The 26,294-nt window shown below is 44.2% G+C and overlaps 2 protein-coding genes across 3 annotated transcripts in view; both read left to right on the top strand.

Annotated features, from left to right (window-relative positions):
- ARMC9 (armadillo repeat containing 9) overlaps window positions 1-26,294 on the top strand; it is a 137,206-nt gene that overhangs the window by 58,042 nt on the left and 52,870 nt on the right. The window contains exon 10 of one of the 2 annotated variants that reach the window (XM_066602808.1): window positions 1,965-1,979. The exons of the other annotated variant lie outside the window; for it this stretch is intronic. Within the exon in view, the coding sequence (XP_066458905.1) occupies window positions 1,965-1,979 (15 nt within the window). The remainder of the gene's footprint in view (window positions 1-1,964; window positions 1,980-26,294) is intronic. 2 annotated transcript variants of the gene reach the window in all.
- LOC136627579 (uncharacterized) lies at window positions 8,926-14,071 on the top strand. Its single transcript, XM_066602796.1, has 2 exons — window positions 8,926-10,951; window positions 12,289-14,071. The coding sequence occupies exons 1-2, from the start codon at window positions 9,895-9,897 to the stop codon at window positions 13,875-13,877; spliced, it is 2,646 nt and encodes an 881-aa protein (XP_066458893.1). The 5' UTR covers window positions 8,926-9,894; the 3' UTR covers window positions 13,878-14,071.

Raw genomic sequence — 26,294 nt, 5'->3', positions numbered from 1 at the left:
TGTTTAATGAACTGCGTATATAAAAAAAAAATGTATGACCCTTTTTACTGTGTCCCCCATAATATATATGAAATAATGATGCTTATTTATACTGCATATCTACTGTGCCTCACAAAGGTGTCTAAAGAAAGTAACCATTTGTCCCACTAAAAAAGCCAGATCTTGGCAATGAATAAATAATAAAAATGTTCTGACTGTCAAATATGGCTACATCCTTGGGTTTAAGAACGCTAAAAGCTCAATTTAGACGGGACGAATGTTGGGCAAACGATGCCCAACACTCGTCCCTGTGTGTCCTCGGTCCCGTGCTGTTGCACAGGAGCTAGTATCGCTGGCTCTCCTCTCGCTCTCCTGACCCTCTCCATTGACATAATATAGCGGCTGTTCAGTACTGAATGGCCGTTATTTACACTGAGCGATCAGTTCATCGTCCATCATTTATTCGGCATGAATGATGGACGATGAGCTGATCACTCAGTGTAAATGGCAGCCGCTATTTTAAGTCTATTGAAAGAGGCTGGGGAGAGGGAGGAGAGAAATCTCCTCCTGCCACCCCACTGTGAGCCAACGATACTAGCTCCTGTGCAACAGCATGGTAGCTAGTATGTGCGGAAACAAGTGTCAAGCTTTGTTTGCCCGACATTTGTCTCGTCTGAATGGAGCTTTACTCAGAGTTGTTCCTAATTTACATTGCTCTATTGACCTGTCATGAGATTAAATCTGGACAGGAACCCTCATTACAGGTAACTTTGTTTTACCCTGAAGCAATGTGGGATGCCAGAGAGAAGAAAGCTTAAAAAGGAACTGGAAACCGGCAGAATAGTTGTCAAGGTAGCTTCCCTCTATCTTTTTCTCGCCCAGCTTGACTAGATTGACAGGTCTCTCCCTATTGATGTATAGGGAGAAACCTGTTAATCTGGCCAAGCCAGGCTTGCAGATGCCAACGGGAAGCCATGACAATGACGATTGTCCCCATTTTCAGCTCCTCCTTAGGGTATGTTTACACTGCGCGGAAATGCTGCAAAGAATTGGGAGGTGAGGGGAGCGCTGTATCTGCCGAAATCAGCCACGGATAAGAGGCTGATTTATAGTCAAAATCTGCACCAATGGTATGAATTTTGACTCTTGTTTTGGATGCAGAAATGCGGTGGAATTTGCATCTAAATTATCCCCTGTGGAAATTCCGCAGCATTTTTGCCCCTTGTAAAAGAACCCTAAAACTGCTTTCTCTGAACTTCTGCAGTATTTCAAAGTAAAACACAGCTGTCTATAATGAGGACCTCATATTGCCCTTTGGGCAGCGTCAATGTCATGACAGGTTCCCTTTTATTACTGTCTAGATTTTCTGAAAAGTCTTAAAAGTGGCCTTCATCTGCTTTTATGTGCGTACTTATTTTCTATGGAACCTGTCCGCTTTCTACAGCACTATAAACTCGGTTCTGGTGCTGTTAGGGGAGGTTACAGGGAGCCAGGGGATGCAGTTTTTATACTCCCCCGTTCTCCTGATCCCGCACTGTTACCCTCTGTAGTCTGCAGTCAGCATGAAAATCTGTCTCTTTTTAGATTGCTGGGTGCTGTCTCCCATACCAATCTATGTGTGGACACCACAATCTGAAAAGATTTTCTTGCGGCCCATGGACTTCAGCTGATGACATTGTGGGATTGAGAGGGCAGATGAATATAACAACTGCAGTACCCAGCTCGTGTCACCTTCCCTAACAGCACCATACCTTGCTGAGGGAGCTGACAGGTTCCCTTTAAAGCCTTTAGTTAGAGAGAGACTTTAGCTCCATAGTTTTTAATAAGTGGGTCATAGTGGCTGATTGAATTGATAGTCCTTTTACAGCTGTATATATATAATTTGGAAATGCAGTCTATCAATTCTTGGTTAACATATGTTGTATGATGCTTACTGTCTGACTTTATTGTTTTATTCCATGGCTTGACATCACTGTATCATCCAGTGTCATGATGAGGATGTAAGTTGTAATTGTTTCCCTGCATCACATGCCTGCTGCACATCCTTTGCCTGACCTTGCTACCACAATAAGTGTATGAGGCAACCTTGATGGCATGACTACATCAGTTGTGTATAATCTGTATTCTGAAGCTGTATATTATGTTAATGTGTGTTCTGCAGTTAGCTAAAGTGTTTTATGCACCATTCATATACAATAGATTCTTCTGCTCATTGATGCAATGCAATTCAAAGAGGCCTGTTGTTCATAATATAATCTAGAATCTGTAGTTGAGATGAACTAAAGTGAATGCATTTGCATTCGTTTAATAGTGCTAGCAGTTTCATCGCTTGAACCATACCAATTACATGCAGCTGTATTGAGAATATGCTCACCTTTGACATTTCTAGGTATATTCCGTAGTCTCTAAGAATGCATTATTTGCACCATGTTGCTCTTTTTATCCTGATTTATAGCCATGGTTATCTTCACTTTTTTGCTGGTTTATCATTAGATTATGTACTGTACACCACCAAAATTCATGATTCTTCACATTATTTGACAATGAACTAGCAGGGGCTAGTCGATGTAAGGAACATCTACAAGATGCAAATAAAATAGTTTTCCTAGGGAGCGAGTGTCAAGCACGCAGCCCTGTGAACAGACATCCTGTCTCCCTGTTTCATCACGACTTGTTGACAAACATGGTTTCATTTGCACTCCGCTACATAGGCATCCAGTTTTGTTGGCCTCTGGCTCCATAGTAACATTGTCCAGGATACCAGATTCAGAGATCTGCCCAGTAATGGCTCTCAGTGCCCACACAGGTAACCCTTTAGGAGCATCTTGTAGATGACGCTGTTTAAATTACCTCTGCTTCATAAAACTCGTACTTTTTTAGTTAAGAAGTTTTCTAAAAGAAAAAAATGCACATCCTACATAGGATGCCTTTGTGTTGTACTCAATAGGGGTGTTCTGTTAATTAACTGTTTGTGGCAGCACTAAGAATTATGAACCACATGTCCATTAAGTTTTTGCAGAATTATCTGATTACATTGATTTCTACTCAAGTTATACCTTTTAGGCCCAATGTCCACAGGCGGGTTTGATTCGCGGAATCTGCACAGGGCACCCGCGTGGAAGATCCGCAAATCAAGCCGCCCATGGGCATCCGCAAATGAATTAGAGCATGCGGATTTGATTTGTGGATCTTTTGGATGTGGAAATCAAATCTCAACATGCATCATTTCAGTGTGGATCCCGCATGGACAGCTTCCATTGAAGTCAATGGAAGCCGTCTGATCCGCAGCCCATCTGCAATCCAATTGTGGACAGGCCGTGGATTCCACGGCAAAGCAGAAGTTTAAACAAAACCCCCCAAAAAAAGGACAGCGAATGTGCGCCAGGTGCATCGGCCGGTGCTTCCGCAGACCAGAATATAGAAGACCTGGACAAGACTCAGACGCAGGCAGTGTCGGATTCACTGTGGGCTTCTGTATGTGAAATCCAATCCACCTGTGGACTTTAGGCCTTAGGCTCGTTAACCGGGTTTTAGCACTTTAGTAGCATTTATTGTCGATGGTGGATCACGCTGCAGTCAGTATTTTGTTGGGAGTCTATATAAAAAGAGAATGTTTACACAGACAACATGCTGCAGTTTTTACATGCAGGTTAAAATGTGAAAAACTCAAAACTCCTGTTTGATTGTTTGATCCCATCCTAAAACTTATCAGAAAGCAAAGAAGATGAAAGCACAAGGGACAAAACACAATAAAGACACAAACGATGGTGAACAAAATACACGTAAAATAGCAGAAAAGATGGACTTCTTCGTCCCTTTCTGCCTTCACAATTCTGTCGTAACTTGTATTTTTTTTACTTCTGAACATAACCTAAGGTTGTATAATTCTGATGTGGCAAAAGTAATAGAAATCTGATTTCTTAGTGCACAACTTGTGTTTAGCTGCGTCTAAAGGCCCATTTACACGGAGCGATGCTCACTCAAACGACCGTTTGAGCGATCATGTGCATAAACTATTAAGTAGCTACTCAGCTACTTAATAGCTTATAAACGTGCAAGCCTTTAGCTGAATGCAGTTAGCCGGAGGGCTCTTATCTGCATTCAGCTCCTTTGTTCTCTGACGGGTTAAATAGCTGAAACAATGCTATGAGCATGACGATTTTTAGGCTGGCTTGAATTTAATTGATTCTCATTAAAATACGGCTGACAAAGACAGACACCAAAGAACGAAAAAATACAACGTAATAGAGACTATTGCCAGCTTTCGTTCTGGCAGGCCTCTGCTGCATACGTATCTACAACTGGGGTCATAATAGGAGAGATAAGGTTGATAGCTGCCTACAGCTATACACAGCGCTCCAGTGGCTCAGTCACTATCACACAAAAAGGCACACACATATCAGTACACTAGCTGTACTAGTATACCACATGGTTGGTGAAAATGTACTTAAGTGCCTGACGAAGTGCCTACACTTGGCATGGAAACGCGTTGAACCAACTGAAAGTGTATAAAATCATTGAACCAACTGAAAAGCATCAATCAAAATTGTATGCAAATCATCATAAATACAATTTTGATGGACCAACTACTAATTAAATAATTGACGAATCGTCATAATTACAACCCTGATGATTACAATTTTTAGCAATAAGTACAGTTAGTATATGAGCAGGTATAGAGGGATCCCTGCAATCCTCTGTCACTGTGCATCTTAGATGCTCCTATATTAGGCATTGATGATTAACGATTTCTACGTATATTGTCTGATAAATCGGACCAAGTGTGCCATCCAATAGTGTTCTGAGAAAAATTGACACATTATTCAGTCTCATGAATGCTCATTCCAATCCAACAAGGATTGACATACTATATAATTTGTGAGCAAGAAATCTTCATCAATACCCAAACAGTGCCGAGGATTGCGTTGTATTTTTTCGTTCTTTGGTGTCTGTCTTTGTCAGCCCTATTTTAATGAGAATCAATAAAATATTGTTTTAGGTTGTCTATAACTGTGAACGGCTTCTATTTTAATTTACCATAGACTTCTTCTGCCCCAGTGACTAGTGGCTTGAATTTAACGATCAGCTAGCAGTGCATGAAAAATGCATCATGGCCGCACGTTTAGACGCAACGATTATCGCTCAAACGATCGCTTTTTTGCGATTGTTTTTTTTTTTTTTTGCCATCATCGCTTCTTGTAAATGGGCCTTAACGCAGGTAAAGCTTACAGATGCCTCTATTTAGGCATTACAAGTCGTTCCCAGGATTTATGCCAGTGTGACAACGCATACGCTGGTGTGAAGGAGGCCTAAGGCCAGAAACAGATGACCGTATGCGAGTTGTGCCTGAGAATATCAGGTGCAACATGCGTCGGACAGCATGCGTCCCCCCCCCCCCATATAGCCCGTGTGAAAATGCGCTTGTGCATATAGCATCGTTAGGTATCATGGGTACGTGTGTTGTCCGTGAAGTACAAAGACAGCACATGGACCAAAAATATGGCAGTCTGAATGGGCCCTGAAAGGTTAAACTAGTTATGCTAAGATCTTCCCTTATGCAACTTAAAGAACCAGATTTTAGGGAAACTGTACTGATGCTTGGCACACAAGGGGAACTATTCTCATAAGATCTGTTTCAGCAGTAATTCCATTTCCCTCAAGCAGCATTTCTAAAAACACTCCTGGCTATGCTGATTTGCTGAGAGCTTACAAGGCTACTCCTCCCAAAGTCCTTTTCAGCTAGGTGCTAGACATGGTATATCTCTATCTCTATCTCTATCTCTATCTCTATCTCTATCTCTATCCTGGTTTGGGGAGATGTGTAGTGGTAGCACTAATTTTACCCCTTTTTGTGAATGTTTTTTAGATGCCCCTGCTTATATGTGTTTCGTGGCAGATTCCCTTTCAGAACAATGCTATGGAATAGTATTGGAGTAGCTCCCTTTACCTGTTGGAATATTGTTTGAATCATGCTATGCGCTAATGATGATGTTGTTAGCAGTTTAGTCGTTCACGACCCTCAGCGACCCTAAAGGCGAGCTCCCTCCATGTTTTGCACTGCTTCATTCAGTTGTGTGATATCCATGCCTGTATCAGCTCTGACAGTATCAGCCATCGTGTTTTTTGGCGATCAGGTCGTCTCTTGCCACTGATCTGTCCAAGCATTATAGATTTTTCTAGCGACTCTGATCACATTACATGGCCAAAATCTGTGAGTCTGAGTCTAGCCATCTTCCTCTCCAGTGATATATTGGGTCTTCTACGCTTCAGGACTTCTCCGTTTGTTACTCTCGCCGTCCAGGGTATACGCAGAAGCTTTCGCCAGCACCACAGATCAAACGCATCAATCCTCCTATGAGCTTTTTTCGCAGCCCAGCTTTCACATCCAGACATGGCTATGGGGAGAACGGTGGCTTGCACTATCCTGCGTTTAGTTGCTATACCGATATCACTACTTTTCCAGATGTTGTCGATGTTTAGTATTGCGCTTCGTACCAATGCTATCCTAGGTTTCATCTTTGCCATAGATTCTCCAGTCAGGTCAATTTTTGAGCCAAGGAAGATGAAGTCTTGCACGCATTCTATCACCTCATTGGCCATTTTTTGCACTTGTCATCATTTTAGCCTTCTTTAAGTTCAGGTAGAGGCCCATTTTTTCACTTTCAGCTTTAGTTTTACATATCGACTGCTGTGAAAAAGCTCTCAAATGACCCCCTAATATGTTCCTATAAATGTTTCCAAAGGAGGTGTTTCACTTCTAAGTGTCTTCTGAAAGTGTTTTCTGTATTTAGGTAATGACACTTTTCACATATACTCTACTTTTAGTTTCTCTTCTTTTAACCCCTTGAGTAGCACGCCCGGAAATTTTCCGGGACGAGCTCCACTGCTCATAGCAACATAGCCCGGAAGATTTCCGGGCTATGTATCACTATGGGAGCTGCAGAGCACAATGCCACAAGCTGTGACAGTGTGCTCTGCCTGCACAGACCCACACAGAGCAGTGCAAGGGCTTTGAAAAGCCAGCAGAAGATATTGCCTATATGTCGGCAATCTCCTGCACTGGTTTGTTTACAGGTTGCCATAGAGACCATCGGCTTGTCAGAAGCAAGCCGATGGTCTCTGTGGCAGGGAGAGCTTGGTGCTTGGCTGTGAGAGGACAGCTAGGTACCAGCTCTTACAGCAGAGATCAGAGAAAACCTCTGATCTCTGCTGTGTTAACCCTTTACATGCTGCAGTCTATGTGACTGCAGCATGTAAAGGGCTGTCACAGCAGCATGTAAAGGGCTGTCCCCATCGGACCCCCGGAATGTGATCAGGGGGTCCTGATGGGTCCATGTGAAAGTCCCCTAAAGGGACAAAAAAAATTTAAAAATTAAAAAAAAAAAAAAAGTAAAAAAAAATTATAAAAAAAATAATAAAAACACTTGTCTCCCTTTACTTTGTAAAAAATCAAAAATACAATCACACATGTGGTATCCGTGCGTCGTAATGACCCAGAGAAGGAAGTTAATACATTATTTAACCCCTTAATGACATGGCCCCTTTTTTTCTTTTTTCCCCATTTCTTTTTTTCCTCTCCCCTGTTTAAAAAATCACAACTTGTCCCGCAAAAAACAAGCCCTTATATGGCCATGTCAATGGAAAAATGAAAAAGTTATGGCTCTTGAGACGCAACTGCAAAATTAGTTGAAATTCAATCATTAGACCATTTTAAAAAAACCTGCCCTGGTGGGCACGACAGGGTGGTAGGAAACCCGCCACTCAAGGGGTTAACATGGCCATTAAAGGGGTTGTCCCGCGCCGAAACGGGTTTTTTTTTTTTCAACCCCCCCCCCGTTCGGCGCGAGACAACCCCGATGCAGGGACGTAAAGAAAGGTTACCGGAGCGCTTACCTTAATCCCCGCGCTCCGGTGACTTCAATACTTACCGCTGAAGATGGCCGCCGGGATCCTCTGTCTCCGTGGACCGCAGCTCTTCTGTGCGGTCCATTGCCGATTCCAGCCTCCTGATTGGCTGGAATCGGCACGTGACGGGGCGGAGCTACACGGAGCCTGCATTCTGCACGAGCGGCTCCATAGAAGACTGCAGAAGACCCGGACTGCGCAAGCGCGGCTAATTTGGCCATCGGAGGGCGAAAATTAGTCGGCTCCATGGGAACGAGGACGCTAGCAACGGAGCAGGTAAGTAAAAAACTTTTTATAACTTCTGTATGGCTCATAATTAATGCACAATGTACATTACAAAGTGCATTATTATGGCCATACAGAAGTGTATAGACCCACTTGCTGCCGCGGGACAACCCCTTTAATGCTAACTTTTTAAAGAATACAGGAGCAGGAAGACCTTTTCATTTAGATGAGTGAGATTGAAAGGACAGACCTATATTTTGTAAAACTAGGGTTATATAATTTTAGGGGAAGTCTGTTTGGCACCCAGGGACTTAAAACCATTTCCCTTATATAAATGAATCCTCAATTCTGTATTTTCACTAAGGTTAACTGAATGCTGTATGCCTGCATGGCAGATGGGATTCTGCTCATTTCTGCAGGTCTCTCTGTACACGGGCCGATGCCTGCAGGGCAGTACATTCCATAAGCAAAAAGGATATGAGGGTCAGGCCACATGATCCTCTTTCCTAAGATGTCAGAGAAGAGAATAAGCTCTGTCCTGTTGTTTCATGTTGCTTCTTAAAGATTAAAAAAAGAAAATGAAAAAATGAAAACAAGCCTGCCGAACACCATTTCTGAAAATTGACTTCTACTGCAAAGACAACGTATGCAGGGTCGTGCATAGGGCATTTCATTAAACTATGGGAAGCCGGGGATTTTCCTTTACATCATCAGATATTTACCTTGCAAGTCCATATAAGCTTGATCTAATACAAATGATAAAATCCCTACTTTGCTCAGTGATACTTCTGTACTTAAGCTTATTTTCCAGAGCGTCATCCCGACGGCCCCATTACATATGGAGGTTGCCCTCTGACCCAGGTAGGGACAGGAAGAGTTTAAAAGCACCTCCCTTTCCACCCATGCTTCAGTGTCTTCCTGTCCCTACGGTGGGACAGAGGAGCAGCTCCAGAGCTGCAGGAGATAGGAAGCTGCGGAGGCAAGAAGACTTACCGCAAAGAAATACTTACCGCACGCTGTGCGGCCCCCCTGGAGGGGTAGAGGTCGGGGCCGCACACTCAAGAGTCCCTGCATCCCCGACCTGCGCTGCCGACGGAGCCGTCAGTCGCCCAGTAGCGCTGGTCTCCCTCGCGCGGATCGCATGTTCGGGCCGCCGCTGCTGTGATGGGATAGTTCCTCCTGGCAGGGGAACGGCAGCGGCGGCCTCCCTGGACCTCGGGCGCATAGCGGTGACGTCATCCGGCGTGGTGACGTCACGCGCACAACGTAGGGGGCGTGGCTACCGGCGAAAACCCGGAAATGGCGCCAAATTTGAAAATCCTCCCCATAAAAGCAGGCTAAACTCCATGGAGGTTCCTGCTGACTGCCAGACAAGTGTATGTGAGTATGTCTACCCGCGACAGCTCAGCACGTGAGGGAGAGATTGACACCCTACCAACTGTAAGTAGGCTATACGCCAAAACATGCGCAAATGGTCACTTGTACAGCGGATGCATATATGTTCCCTTTCTTGTCTCCCCTCTCCCCCACTTTCATGGGTAGATGGATAAGGAGGGTCCAAAGAAAATGGACCCGAGGAAAAAATCGAAAAAATGCGTCCTCTGCAACAAAAGGCTCGAGGAGAGCTATAAAAAACCCCTATGCGAGGAGTGAGTGTATTACCGCAAGTAATGCTCCTGAATCCAACGCTTGCACTGCTATAACAGTGAATTGCTCTGCCTTCACAGATGCACGGGGAAAATTCTCGCAGAGGAGAAAGCAGCATTCAAATCCGATATCCGCTGCATGATAAGGGAAGAGCTGCAGGCTTCCATGGCGTCCCTTCCCCAGGCCCAGCCAGGTCCGTCACGGGTCCCTAAAAGACCTAGACAGACCGAGTCGGCGAGTTCGATCTCCGGTGAATCGCTGGAGCTCCTATCCGAAGGGGAATTAGAGGACCCACCGGTTCCCATAGAAGACGAGAAGAAATATTACTTCTCATCAAACGACATTGCGCACCTCATCAAGGCGGTGAGGGAAACAATGCAAATTGAGGAAGATAACCCGCCGAGAACAATCCAGGATGAGATGTTTGGCGGCCTCCGATCTAGAAGAAAGATCATGTTCCCAGTCAACCAGACGCTGCAGCAAGTGATCATAGATGAATGGCAGGAACCGGAAAAAAGGATCACTGTTCCAAAAGAGATCCGAAACCGGCTCGCATTCGCTACCGAGGACGTCCGCCTGTACAGGGAAACCCCCAAGGTGGACATCCAGATCGCAAAAGTGGCCAAGAAGACCCTCTTGCCCTTCGAGGACACCTCCCAGCTATCCGATCCGATGGATAAAAAAATCGACGGATTAATGAAGAAAGCCTGGGAGGCAACATCCCTCACCATCGAGGCTAACATAGCCTCAACCTCAGTGGCTAGATCCATGGCGCTCTGGCTAAACAGGCTAGAAGCCTCCATAAAGGATCGGGCCCCCAGAGAGGAGTTGGCCAGCTGTCTCCCCCTCTTAAAAATGGCTACCGCCTTCCTGGCTGACGCATCAGCGGAGACGGTAAGATACGGGGCAAAAACCGGAGTCCTCAGCAACTCAGCGAGAAGGGCACTATGGCTGAAGACTTGGGCCGCAGACATTACATCCAAAAATAAGCTCTGCGCCATCCCCTTCCAAGGGGAATATATGTTTGGGCCCGTCCTGGACAAAATCCTGGAAAAAGTCGGCGACAAGAGTAAAACCCTGCCTGACAGACAACCTTTCAGGAAACCATCCTTCCCGAAGAGGATGCGCCAGCCTCCTCCCGAAGTTAAAGGGAAAGGGAAGACTGGAAGATGGTCGTACCCCAAGGGAGGTCGGGGTAAGGAAGTCCAACCCTCCCCTGAACAAACAGGGGGTAGATTAGCGGGCTATCTAAGCCAGTGGCAAGGGGTAACGTCTAACCCCTGGGTACTCCGAATAATCGAAGCAGGGTACCAAATTGAATTCCACTCGCTACCCCCTAGGAGATTCCTTATAACCTCCCCGGGGTCCCTACAGGAACAAGGGAACCTCATAAAAGGCGTTCAGGAACTTAAGGACCTAGGGGTCATTACACAAGTCCCCGATTACGAAAGGGGTGAGGGATTCTATTCCCCCCTATTTCTAATAAAAAAACCGAATGGTTCCATTAGGACTATATTTAATCTTAAAGCCCTAAATCAATTTATCTCGTACAAAAAATTCAAGATGGAAACAGTAAGATCCATCGTCCCACTAATAGATCGAGATAGTGTAATGTGCACCATAGATCTTAAAGATGCATATTACCATGTCCCAATAACGGCAGCCCATCACAAGTACCTGAGGTTTGCTCTGCGGGAGGGAGACAAGATCCAACATTACCAATTCACGGCCCTTCCATTCGGAATCTCCACCGCCCCTCGGGTATTCACGAAAATCGTTATAGAGATGGTAGCCTACTTCAGGCGGAATCAGATCCGCATATTTCCGTATCTGGATGACTTTTTGTTGGTATCAAGGACGGAGAAGACCATGCGTATAGACCTATCCATGGTCTTATCCACCCTAAACAGTTTAGGGTGGATAGTTAACAAGCAGAAGTCCGACTTGAACCCTGGTACACAAAAGGTGTACCTGGGAGTATTACTAGACTCCCACATCCAGGAATCCCGGCTTCCATCATCTAGGAAGGAAGACCTCACCCAAAGAGTAAAATCCTTCTGTCAGGCTACGGCGGTTTCCATTAGAGAAACAATGAAGGTGCTGGGCATCCTGACGGCTTGCATTCAGATAGTCCCATGGGCACAGGCCCATACCCGGCAATTACAAGGATTTATCCTTGCCAACTGGGACAAACGGCAGACATCCCTGGATAAGAAGGTGAGCCTGTCCGTCCGAGTCAAAGAGTCCCTACGCTGGTGGACCTCACAGAGGAACCTAAGCAAAGGTACCTCTTGGTCACAAGAATCTACCGTACCCATCACAACAGATGCCAGCAAAACGGGATGGGGAGCCCAAGTAGCCGACCAAAATCTACAGGGGATTTGGGACCCCCAAGTAGCTAAACGCTCATCCAATTTCAGAGAACTAAGGGCAATCTGGGAAGCCCTTCAGGCGGCAGAACCCCTTATAAAAGGAAGGCATGTCAAAATCCTAACCGATAATATGACAGCTCTGTCATTTGTTCGTCACCAGGGGGGAACGCGACACCCGCACCTGCAACGACTGGCAACAGAGATACTCCGCTGGGCGGAATCCAACGTGCTGTCCCTCTCAGCGATCCACTTAAAAGGGTCCACAAACGTCGCTGCCGACTTCCTGAGCAGACAGAGCATCCATCCAGGAGAATGGGGACTGAATCAGCGAGTCTTCGACCAACTAATCTGCCAGTGGGGAGAACCGCAGATAGACCTGTTCGCCACGAAGAGAAATTCAAAGTGCCAGGACTTTTACTCGCTGAACCCCAGAGACAATCCACGCGGGGTAGACGCCCTGTCCCAAAGCTGGGACATGGACCTAGCCTACGCCTTTCCTCCCTTCCCACTGATCCCCCGCACCATCAGGAAAATCCAAACCAGCCGGGCGTCAGTCATACTAGTTGCCCCTATGTGGGACAAAAGGCCCTGGTATCCCCTGCTAAAAGCCTTGGCGATCCAGGGTCCATTCCTACTACCAGCCGTAGAAGATCTTCTCCTCCAGGGCCCACTAACATACCCAGGGGTCGAGAAATTGAAGCTAGCAGCATGGATGCTGAAAGCATGATACTGCGTGGGAAGGGACTCTCCCATAATGTAATTACTACCCTAACAAAAAGCCGTAAACCTATCACGATAGCCATCTACGATAGGATATGGAAAAAATTCACAGAATTCTGTAAAATAGAGCCAGGGAAAATCCCAGGAATTGACATTCCCGTAATCCTGGAATTTTTGCAGGCAGGCCTAGAAAAAGGCCTTAGTCCTAGAACCCTTAAAGTCCATACAGCAGCACTAGGGTCCTATCTAGATTTTCCCTTGGCAGAACACCGCTGGGTGCGTAGGTTTCTCAAAGGGGCAGAACGGCTTCGACCCTTTGTTAGAGAAACCTTTCCTACCTGGGACCTAAATATAGTCTTAACTAGCTTTTGCCAATCCCCCTTCGAACCCCTCTCACAACTCTCCTTGAGGCTGCTCACACTAAAAGTTACCCTTTTAGTTGCCATAACATCGGCTCGGAGAATAGGGGAATTGCAAGCATTACAGTGTATTGAACCATACATGGTAATACAAGACGACAGGATTACCTTCAAACTAGACCCAGCCTTCCTTCCGAAGGTAGTGTCAAAATTTCATAGGGAGCAGACGATCACTCTGCCCTCCTTCTGTCAAAATCCCCGTAACGAGAAAGAGAGAGAATTTCATAACCTAGACGTTAGGAGAGCTGTTCTAGCGTACCTAGAGGCCACCCGCTCTTTCCGTAAAAATAATAACCTCTTCATTCAATTTCAGGGGCCGGCAAAAGGAAAGACGGCAACTAAGAGCACCATCGCGAGGTGGATCAAGACCGCCATCCAAGAGGCATATAAAGCCAGGGGTCTCGACCCTCCGGGAAAAATTAGAGCTCACTCCACTCGCTCTCTTTCCTCCTCTTGGGCAGAAAAAGGCCAGGCGTCTGCCGAGCAGATCTGCAAGGCGGCGACCTGGTCGAGTATACATACATTTACCCGACATTACAGGGTTAACGTCCAGTCGGACAAAGACCTGAGTTACGGACGTAAAGTCCTTCAGGCAGTAGTCCCACCCTAGGGCCACGTATAATTTGGTATACTCCATATGTAATGGGGCCGTCGGGATGACGCTCTGGAAGGACACGGATTACTTACCGGTAGTCCCTTTTCCAGGAGTCATCACGACGGCCCATAGTTCCCTCCCCTTTAAGAATAATTTATGTTCTTCAAATGTAAATATGACCGAATAAAGGTAAAATTTGGTTTAGTAAACATTGTCCACCGTAATGATTTATAAGTCACTGAAGCATGGGTGGAAAGGGAGGTGCTTTTAAACTCTTCCTGTCCCTACCTGGGTCAGAGGGCAACCTCCATATGTAATGGGGCCGTCGTGATGACTCCTGGAAAAGGGACTACCGGTAAGTAATCCGTGTCCTTCTTGAGTGCCTTTGTATGCGAACAGAGAATCTTGTTTTCACTCCATCTGGGCTAATAAACTATCATGATCTCAATGAAGTCTATCAGTAATTGATGTGAGTATGTATCCTTAGGCTGGGTTCACACAGGGCAGATTTGCCGCGGTTTTGCTGCGTTTTTTCCGTTGCGGGTTTGCAGCAGAAGAACTGCTTCTGCGGCAAAACTGCTTCAAAGGTTAATTTGGGCTTGCAGATTTTTCTGTGGATTTTAGTGCGGAAAAATCCGCACGCGTTTTTTCCGCAGCGCTTTTTTACTTTTTGTCGCGTATTTGGTGCGGTTTTGGCTGCTTCCATAGAGGTCTATGGACAAAAAAGCGCTGCGGAAAACACCAAAGAATGAACATGCTGCATCTTTTAAAACCGCAACGCAGTTGCATTTCCGCACTGCGGCTGTGCGGAAAAAATCCGTCCTGTGAGAACAGCTTTTGGCAAATCTCATTTGTGCTGCATTGCACTGCAAACGCAGTAGTTTTGCCGCAGTGCGGATATGCAACGGCAATCTGCGGCAAAACCGCAGCAAATCCGCCCTGTGTGAACCCAGGCTTATAGGCCATGTTTACATCTGGTATTTTTACTTTTTAAGCATAATCCACACAATAAACAGACGACAAAAGTGCAATACAATGCAAGAGATAGAGCTGTCCTTTGGGAATTGTTACCCAAGTTAATAGTAAAGAAGGACAGTTTTACTTCCTATTCTACAATCTCCATATCCTATAAGCACTGGCATCTGTATGGATTTCATCAAGGTACAATTATGTAATGACTAGAAGCTCATTTTGATTAATGTTGCCACATTTCATTGCAGAGTAATGCCCCTCTCACACGGGATGATTCTCGATTGAATGAGCGCATGAGCAAGTGGCGTCAACGCTTGTTGTTTGCGCAGAATGTTTAGACGGGCAGATGATCGTTGAGAATCGCTCACTTCTCGCTCAGTCTTCACATTCCTAAAGGAAACACTGAGTGGGGGTGCTTAGAAGTAACAAGAAGTGAGTGAGCCGATAATGATTTTTATGCAGGCTGAAACTGAACGACAAATGAAAAATGCACAATGGCTCACGTTTAGCTATAACGATTATCAGACACTTTTATTCGTTTGAGCTAATTTTGAGCGACAATCGTTATGTGTAAATTAAGTTGCTGTGCATAAATTCTGTACATGGATTAATAAGACCGGTTTCACATGGGCAACAAATGCGTGCACTTTTCTCACGATGCGACAGTGCTATAAATCACATGTATATGAAGCCCATGCTTTCCTATGGGTTCCTTAACATTAGCCATGTTTTGTAGCCTGTGACGTTCAGAGAGAAAAAATCGCGGGTTGCTAAATATTATCTCAATTTGCGAGGTTTTGTAGTCCATGTTTCCCTATGGAGCCATCCTAAGTGTTGCATCACTTCGCACGAAAACACGTTTTTTATGCGGTGCGATGAAACTTTTACAGTAAGAGATCCTAATGCAAAAGCCCTAAATTAAGCCCTAGCTGCTTAAAAAATGCTTGTGATTGGTTAATCAAGCGCTGGCTGTGATTGGCTGAGTCACGGCGCTGAAGAACCAATCAGAGGCAGCGCTTCCTGGAGGCAAGGTTTTTCAAATGCTTAGGCCTGATGTTCACGGGAAAATTCGCGCCCGCGCGGATTTGCCGTGTAGAATCCCGCTGCGGATATCTCCTTTCCTGCAGACATGAGGCCAGAAAATACTCCATACTTACCTGTCCAGACGCTGCGGATCTCCTCTACATCGTGTCCGGATCTTCTTTCTTCGGCCCGGTGGATGTGCTCGGCATGCCGGCAGCGTTTTTTTAGTTCCTGCTTTCCCACGCTTCCGCGGCAGAGCAGAAATTCAGTTGCGGGTGTGCTGTGGATTCGGACGGCTTCCATAGGCTTCAATGAAAGCTGCGGGAGCCATCCGTGCGGCAGACTCGCAGGAAAATGGAGCATGCTGCAATTTCTTTCTGTGCGTGCGACCCGCATGCCGGGAAGAAAGCCCATCCGCATGCTTTTAGCTGCCCTATGGATGCTAATGCATCCCTACGGGCAACAAGACGCATTGTGGGGGCCACGTGCGGATTTTAACCAGGAAGCTTTGCCAGAGAACTTCAAACAAGTGCTGGGGAGCTTTGGGAGAAGTGTGATGTATTTGCTTTTTTTTTTTTTTTTTTTTTTTTTTGCATCTATGGCTTTTTTGGGGGGTAGAGCTTATATTTCAGACCCCTCCACCCCTGAGAATCCCAGCAAAAGGGCGCTACAATGTCGCACAACTTTGTAGCGACACAAAATCGCAGTATCGCTACGAGGAAATGCAGCGTTATCGCACAGAACACTAATGCGATATCTCTGTCGCTCGTGTGAAAGAGGCCTAAATCTGATTCTGGCAATGCTAATCTAGTGGAAGTAATGCTGGCTGCATTTGTAAATTTATATAACCTGCTATGGATACTTGCATTTTATATTTATCCAATTCATCTTAAATAAAAAATGATACAGCTTTCTGTTTACAGCTATTATTTTAACTTGTGCGTTTCCATGGTTAGGAACTGCAAACAAATCCAGTGTAATCTGACTGTTTTGGTCCTTTTAGACGAGCCAATTTGTCGTTTGAACAACGAGTGACATCACCGCTAACTGGTTTGCACTTGTGCAGCCTGTTTAGATAGCCAAATGCATCATCGGCTTGTTCAAACAAGAATCGTTCAGTCCCTGTATAAGTGAATACAGCTACTGAACAATTGCTATTTAAACCGAACGATGAGCACACGAGCCAACCATGATTTTTTTGCCTGCATAAAATGAACGATGAATGAAAAGCAAACTATTTGCCCTATATATTTAATTCATTTAGTCTTTGGCTTGTGTTTAGACCAAATGATTATCGTTCAATTACGCTCATTTGAATGATTTTTATTTTTACCGATAATAGTTACATCTGAAAGCACCTTTTAACCCTTGCTAACCTACATGATATATACTAAATGGTCACTTTATTAGAGACAGCTGCCCTTTCGCAATATAGCTTCATTGTATGGAAAAGAGAAATATAACCCCGTGCAGCAAAAATCATGTTTTCCATGGATCCGTTTCAGTGTGCATCTCATTAAAAAGTTTAGTACCATGTTAGCCAGTAGAGCAAAGTGTAATTGTTCTCAGTGAGTGAAACCAAGTAACCTTGTAGATATGAATTTTTATTAGCTATTAAAATGTATCATATCTACAAGATTACTTGGTTTCTCTTTAACAATCTCATAAAAAATGAATGTGCCTTTTTACAGCGCTGCATTGGGAGCTTGGTGAGGTGTCCCATGTCTGGTATAGCAGAAGCTCCGCTGTCAGACGTTAGCTGGGCTGCTGCACTAACCCATTAGATTCCGAGGCCCATGCAACCACAGCATCAAAGCTAACAGATGGACAGAGGGATTCCTCTGTCACCTATCAGTCTGCAGCATTATTTTTCGCCCCCAAAAATGAAAGTCTACCCTTTCCATTTTTTTTGATACCCCATTGAAATCCATGGGGAAAAAACGGATTCGTTTTTTTCTGCCTTAAATTACCCATGCATGCTATACACAATGTGCATCAGGTATTAGGAGAAGCGCTGTGACCATCTTTGTTTGTTAAGGACTGGAGGGTCACTTTAAGAGGTTAAATTGTGCTACACTATATATTTTCAGGTTTACCAGAATAGGTTACAGGATCTCCGGTTGTACTCCATGCCGTTCTATTGTCCGTGTAACCTGTATGTAAGTTATCATTGTGTACTACTGTTTGCAGGAGATTAGTCCCCATCCTGCTGCTGTCATTTGCTTGAGGAAAGAAAATTTCTTCATCACCCATTCTTTGTGTACTGTACCTAAGCTGCTAATCATTTTCATTCTTGGGATACAAAAGCTTTTGTTTGTTAATCTGAGCAGGGGCCAAGATGGGAATAGGAAACCATCTAATTACCAGATTTGTAAAATGTCATATCTTCATTTATATTAAAGGCATGCTTCCTTATGGGAGCCACAATAAAGTCCAGAGGCCACTAGGACCCTCAAACTATAAAAGCACATGTCACTGCAACTTTTTTTTCAAATACTTACCCAGCAATAACATCATCCTTATTATCCTAGTCCTGTATTCAAGATCCGCGGTTTACTGTCTAGACAATGAGTTCTCAGCCTGAATGCCCAGAGCTAGTGATACAAAGTGTTTCAAGTAGTAATACTCATGCAGACACTAAAGGCCCATTTACACAAAACGATTAACACTCAAAATTCGTATAAATGACTGAATTTGAGCAATAATCATTACATGTAAACACTGGCATCGGGCACTTTTAGTTTCAACGATGATTGGAAGGTGAACTTAAAATCTATCGTTCAACTACTGGAGATAACGCAAACACCTTTATCTGTCAGTAGCCGGCAGTTAACATTGTAATCTGCTGGCACCCGCGACGAGAACAGTGCAGCTGTGCACACAGCTGGGCATATGATTAATCGCACACTGAGCTCTGCAAACAGCTCGTGGAGGCCGTTTTACATGCAAATGAAGATGATAAGGTATTATTGGCTATCAGTGGCCATTAACACTTTATGTAAAAAGATCGCTAAAACTTATAATCTTTCAATCGTTTCAAAAATTATCTTTGCATGTAAATGGGCCTTAAGGTCACCTAATAACCTGCCCAGTGGTACACTTCACATACAGTCGTTACTGCTTCAACAGTGAACGTACAAATGTACCAAGAAAGAAATTATTTTACAAATGTGCCAGCCACAGTAGTGCCGAAATCAATGTATTTGCCATGGTTATAGCCATTCGGATGTATTAGTATATAAACATCCAGAAAGCAGTCACTTGAATGTACTGTATCTAGCTCTGCCTGTGCTCATCTCCAGTCTGAGATCAGCACTGCAGAAGATAAGTTGGGCAGGAAAGATGGGTCATTGTCTGATTTTGAGCAAATGGGAAACGGTACAGTTCATCTACAGCACCATGTATTACAAGACAGTAGTATCATACCCTTTAACAAGCCTTATAACAATGACTGGGAAGATGAGGCATAGCCAGAGACTTCTCCAGATGGAAAAAATAACTATGTACAGTCAGGCTGTTGTAAGGATTTTGCCCCTCATAAGTGTATAGTTGTTCGCTGGCTTAGCGGAGTGAGAAGCCTATGAGTCGGCTGTGAAGGGTTAAGAGCACATAGAAAGTGTGAGGACACTTATAAAGCCGTGCATGCTTCTTTGGGAAATGTGAATATGCATAGAGGAGCATGCATGGCTTTATAATTGTCCTCACACCTTTTTCCCCCCAAGGAGAAATTGTAACCCTTCACCACCCAGGTCAGGAATCTAGCCTGTATAGCTGAATCTTGTAGATGTGTTTATCTTGGATTACCATATTACTCTTAAGGCCCATTTATACACAACAATTATCGCTCAAAATTCACTCAAAAGACATCTTTGGAGCAATAATCGTTGTGGGCATTTACACGGCAAGACGATCGCTCAAATTCGCTCTAACGTCAGTTCGAGTGCCAGTTTTGAGCATTTACTTTGCATGAATGTGTAAATGAATTCTCATGCTGTATGCAGAAGACAAGCAGGGCTGCTATCTTCTGCATACAGCTGTTGTCTTATCGGAGCGCTCAGCTGAGTATACAGCTGAGCTCTTCGAGCGGGGTATGCAGAACACAGCTGGAGTGCTGTTTTCTGCATACTTCTGCTGTGTTCACGAAGCGCTAGGCTGGTATACAGCTGAACGCTCCGAGTGGGGTATACAGAACACAGCTGGAGCGCTGTCTTCTGCATACTCCTGCTGTGTTCTCAGAGCGGGATACCAGCTGAAACAATAGTATTAGTGGTATCCCGCTGAGAACTCAGGGCAGGGCACTGATAAGGGTCATAGTTGTTTTTCAGCTTGCCGAAGGACAACAATGAGCGAATTGTTACCTAAAACGGCACGACAGTCTTCCTTATATTCTTTTTACTAGAATCCAATTGGTTTAGCAAGTTTTGCTTCATATCAATCCTATATATGTATTCCCACATAGTAGTGATGCTGTGTGATCTTATCAGCTAATTTGTGATCACAACAAATCTAAACTTTTTGCTCTGTCATAAATTGGCTGAAAAGGTTTAGAAGAATAGAGCGCATTGAGAAGCACAATAGGAGATCTGACAGCCACTTGGGTTGGATGTCACATTTACTCCAGTATGAAGAAAAACAAATCTACAGCATCCAGAAAGAGGTGAAATCGACTTCTGTAACAATGGAGGGATGGGGTTATTCCCAAAGCCATGCTGTACCATCAATGAAACGCTCTATGTTCAGGTGATTGAAGAGAATCTAGCCAATTGTGAAGAAATCTTAGAATCAGCCATAGGTTCCTGCGTTCTCTGAAGACAGAGAAGACTATTTAATGTTTGTTGCTATATACAATGCACTTGTTTTTCCTGTTCATAACAATAGTAATCTTTAGAGTTAGGCTGGGCTCACTCTGCTGTAAGTAAAACACCGTGGGGCTCCCATAGCGTTTTACAGCTGTGAACCCGGCCGTGACCCTGCATACAGCCACGTATGGCAGCGAAATTGTACTGTGCATGACTGTGTACTCATGCAGCACACCTGTTGTTTTTTGCTTAATTTCCCGTGCTGCTGCTTAGTGATGATGCCTATACCTACAGCGCCTACGCAATGTAATTGCAAATGGGCTGCGGTTATGTACGCGACAGAGAACAATGGACTCTATCTCACATATATGCACGATAAAATAGGACACGCTGGGTACTATTTTGCACTCCCAGATTATGCAATTCCGACATGCTAATGTGAACGGAACTGTGTAAAGCAATGTGATTGATTGCCTGTGAGCTGCAGCGTATCACACAGAAAATGGAGTCAATGAAAGTCAATGAACTTTCATTGATCCTTGCACACCAGTGTGTAGACACTGCGTATTGATACACACAAGAAATAGATCGCAGCATGCTCAAAAAAAAAAAAAAATTGTCACACTGCGCATGATTGGGTGGTGTGATAAACGGGCGTGTGCAGTGCCATACACGATCTCTGCTGGGAGAGACGGCATCTACAAACATCGGTAAAAAGCTTTGGGAAGACCCGCAGCGTTTTACCCATACGGCCGTAGACATGAGGCCTTATACTGTGGTGATTTGCACATTCCTGTGCAAAAAAGGCTCAGCTACCTATAACAAGACGTTTTCACCAAAACAACACGCTGCCCTACTAACCATAAAAACCTCCATGCCCCCATGTTCTTTCAAGCTGCTCTCTTCAAGAAAACCTCTTAAGTGGCAGCTATAGGATTAGTCACAGTTTTGTTACTGACCAGTAATCAGTGCTGGAAGGGACTATGATTGGCCACTCCTGATGGACAGACACCTGACTGGGCAGGCAATGTTCCGACATTTCTGGAAATAGTCCAGTATACATTTAACAAGACAAGACCCTATGAAACTCTTAGTTTACTTTCCTTTTTTGTTTTCCCCTTTTCTTTATTTCTTTTATTTTCTTTTCACAAAACTTCTTAAAATAAATAAAATGGCTTTTAAAGGGTCACTCCAGTGATTTTTTTTTTTTATTCATTATGTAGCTATCCCCCTAGTATATATTAGTGAGCTAGTATTACTTAGGTTAGCTCCTTTCTATCTGAAACTCCAGCCTTTTGTTTCCTCAGATGGTCATGTGATCTCAATTCTGACAAGCTCAGATCTGCTTGGGGTTATGGATTCAGTTTCTAGTCAGTTTCTTTGTTTGTGTTATTCTGTTGCAGGATAGACACTCCTATCACGGCTTTCGATGATCGCAAAGCTCCTGTCACACACTTCTAATAGAGGAGATCACAGCTCATCCTCCTAACTGTATACTTTTGGTCTGTAGCTTATTTAGATGAATATAGAAGGTAATGATAATTAAACATTTTCCCCTCAGCAGGCAGAAATGTTATAGCCTTTAGGTAATGAATCATGGAATAGATGTGAAAGTTAAAACCAAAATCTTTCACCATCAAGATGGTGCTTGACAAGCATGAGACAGGGCGCTGCAATGCAGGGAAGTGGTTAGAAAATACAGAGGAGACCTCCAGAGTGTGACAAGCAATTAGGTGGGCATGCATGGGAAAATGTATTTTGCGAGAGTGGCCCTTTAAAAATGTTAGCTATTGGTTATCTATTGACACACACACAGTATTTAGGCTGGGTTCACATTTATGTTTACATTTTTCCATCTTTTTGTTTCATCATTAAACAGAGAATCAAAAAGAACCACATGCCGGATCATCAGCACCTGATGGAGCCCATTGACTATAATGGGTGCCAACCACTTTTCGTCATAGTTTTTAGCATTTATGACAAAAACCATGACAGACAGCCCTAACAGAAATGTGAATAGAGACTTAGATATTTTATTATGTATATGTAAATAAAGCCTATTTAGAGTATATTGACAGTTATTTAGCTTCCTATTATTGTTCCTTTTTTTTCAAGACCTCTGCTTGTAATTCATTGTAAATACGAATGTTTCCAATAGAGACCCAAAGTCTCTCCTGCTACTGTCCTGCTTATACAGATGAATCGCTTGTTAAGAGGTGACTGGCCCAGCAGAATAACTTACAATGCTTGTTGCTTATCTTCCCCGACATCTGCTGTAGGGGGAGTGCTGGGAGGCCCTATACACATTTGAAATCAATATTTCAGCAAAGTAAATTTAGACTTAATTTAGACCATGTAGTATATATAGATTGTACATGTATGCATACAGTAAACATTGTTTATCTTTTCTTTATAATGAATGCATGTCAAACTGTGTGCAATAAAAATATTACAAAGATAAGACCCACTACTGCAATTGACAAAGTTGACTCAAGAAGGTGTGACTACTTTGAACCCTACTGGTTAAAGACTGGTTTTGAGGATATGAATTGCATAGTTAGGCAAGGATATGTGTTAATAAAAGGAATATTTATTTTGATAAGATGTACCTAGCTCAAGTGGATAGCTCAGATATGGATGTGCCATATGGTCAGCCTATTACACTGGGGTGACCTCTTCATATGTGTAATCATGTAACTGGTGCCTCTTCTGTAGTATATTCATCTAAATAAGCTAAAGACCATAAGCATACTGTCAGGGAAGCTGAGCACAACCTGCCTGTGAAAAGCCTGTGTGGTACAGTCCACACAGAGGGAAGTAAATTCTAGGCGATCACAATGAGATAAAATGACCCAACTAAAGAGAAGGACTCCAGAGATTTTCAGATAGAAAGGAATAACTAAACAAGGTAATATTAACGAACCTTTATATTGAACAATCACTGCATTAGGAACACCTAGTGTGTGATATCATGTGATCAGTAAAATGGTACCATGTGATGGGCGCATTACGATTTGCTGTCAGATAATGTGCTGACCTGTCATATGCACATCAGAATGCAACATTTGGCAGTCATGGGTAAATGTGGTGACTTGAGTGACTTTGACTGCGGGCAGAATGTTGGTGACCAGTGGTGTGGTGCCAGTATTTCTGAAACTGTTGCACTTGTTGGCTATTTCCAAACCACAGTATTAAGAGTATAGCAAGACTGATTGAACCATGGACCAACATCCAACAGAAGGTCACGTATGGTTGATCCTAGAAGCGAACATTGGGTGACACATCTGATATCTCAGCAACTGTGTGCCATGGTGAATCAGCTGACCAAGGAGTACAACAGTGGGGAAGTTAGGCAAATCTCCACAATGACCAGTAGCGTACCTTGCATTGACTGGGGTTCAATAGCCGAAGACCAACAAGGGTGCTCCTGATGACCTTGTGTCATCACCAGCAACACCTTGCATGGGCCCCGGAAAGACTTCAATGGACCTTGGACACATGGCAGAAGGTTGTCTGGAGTGACAAGTCCCGTTTTCCTGCTGAACCATATGAATGGCTTGGTCCACATCTGGTGTAAAAAGAATGAAGCTATATACCATGGTGCACCATTGGGGTTGAAAAGGCCAGTGGTGGCAGTGTCATCGTGTGTGGAGTGTTTTTCCTAGTATAGTCTAAAACTGTTGGTCATCATAGCACAATCATTGAATGAAGAATGCTACCGGGACCGGTTAACTGACCAACTGCACTTACATTTTTAGGAAGTTTTCTAAAATCACAGTGCCATCTTTTAACAGGACAATGCTCCATGTCATAGACCTCGGATAACTAGGGAGTGGTTGGAGGAACACAACAATGAATTCCCCACACTGCCTTGGCTCCTGAACTCACTGGATTGTAACCCCATTGAACATGTTTGAGATATGCTAGAAAGAGCTGTGAGATCTGCTCCCACTTATCCACAAAATGTGCACCAACTGACGGAGCTGCTGAAGCAGGCATGGCTTGAGTTGAGGATGCTCGCCACTTTGTGGAATCTGTGATCGCCCAAAAAGAAGGACAAACTCATTAGTGAGTGGGTGTTCCTAATATAGAGATTGTTCAGTATATATGTTGTGGGTCTAATTACACAGTGAATGAGGAAAAATTAGTCAGTGTCCCTTTAAGAAGAACAATATTGATATCAGGAGGATTCCCCAAAAGATTGGAAAAGACAAATATTGGGCCATCCTATTGCTACTGGTCGCATAACTGATGATGCATTCCAGATTGCCAGCTCCAAGAATATGAACCGTTACACGGGATAATATATGTTGATTGAAAAACGCTAAATGAAATGCAGACTAAAGCCATATTTGCAATTCAAAAGAGCCCCGGACTCTTTTTACCTAGAAATACACTAATTGTCAAAAAATAGGAGTTGTCGTTTTGCTGCAAAACTCTCCTGGCAGTTATATCTCAGGCAGATCTGCAAATGATTAGAGTTATGGTGTGATTAGATAAACGGTCTAGCCACATGAGACCCTAAAAGTGGTTCCACCCTTGGACTATAAAAAGGGCTCTGAGAGGCTGCTTAAGTGTAGTTGACCTCTTGATCCACCTATGTAGAGCTGCTTGTTGACCACTAGACACGCCTCTACAATTAAATTGAAGAGATTTCACCCAGTTAACAGTTTGTGAGTGTCGCATTATTGGAACGCAAGAAGCTGGATGGTTGTATTGACAAATTGCCGCCACCTGGGTCCTTCTGACTGGACTGTTAGGAGATGTTTGGACCAGTGAATGCATGAGGGCATGCACACAGGGTGGACTGGGCTTTAGATGCCCTCAACAGACCACCAGTAGAGTGTATCGTCTGATCATCTGACAAGCATGAGCTGCTCCAACAGTTTGTTTTTTTTTTGTCTGCCATGCAGAGACAGGTAGCATCCTTGTTGCAGCCCCTGTGATTTCTAGGCACTTGGCGGAAGAACATTTGGTCTAATGGCGCCCATTATGCATAATGCCTTTGACACTCACTCACCGTTGCCTCTGCCTTTGCAGTGGTGTCGTGAATGACAAAACCCCACTGTTATGTAGTGGAACCAAGTTGTCTTCAACGATGAATCCAGGTTCAGGCCGCCTGCAGACGGCCGGGTCGGATCCAGCAGCGAGAATTCTGTGCGAGCCCTGCACAGAAATAGAACATGCTGCGGTTTGTTTGCCGTGCGAGATTTCGCGCGGACAAACCGCAGTCGTCTGCCTAGGATTGCGTTTGCTAACGCAATCCTATGGCAGCTTCCAAGGGCAGAAATTCCGCGGGAATTTCCGCCCGTCTGCAGGCGGCCTTAGTTTGGGCACTAACGACGGGGGTGTTTGTGCCTGGAGACCTATGGTTGAGCGCCTCAATCCTGCCTTTGCTATGGAGTAGCAGACTGCCCTCACTGCTGGTGTGGTGGTGAGGGGCCATTGCATATGACAGTTGGTCACTCCTAGTAGTGGTATGAGGGACAATGACAGCTCAATGATATATTAAGAATATTCAGCAGCCAAACGTGCTGCCTCCCATGGTAGGGCTCCCAAGAGGCATTTACCAGCAGGACAATGCTTAGCCGCACACACAAGGGTGTCACAGGAATGCCTCCACAACATTGTCACATTT

The sequence above is a fragment of the Eleutherodactylus coqui genome, chromosome 1 (genome assembly GCF_035609145.1).
Source record: "Eleutherodactylus coqui strain aEleCoq1 chromosome 1, aEleCoq1.hap1, whole genome shotgun sequence".
Classification (NCBI taxonomy): Eukaryota; Metazoa; Chordata; class Amphibia; order Anura; family Eleutherodactylidae; genus Eleutherodactylus; species Eleutherodactylus coqui.
This window is presented reverse-complemented; position numbering and strand designations above follow the sequence as displayed.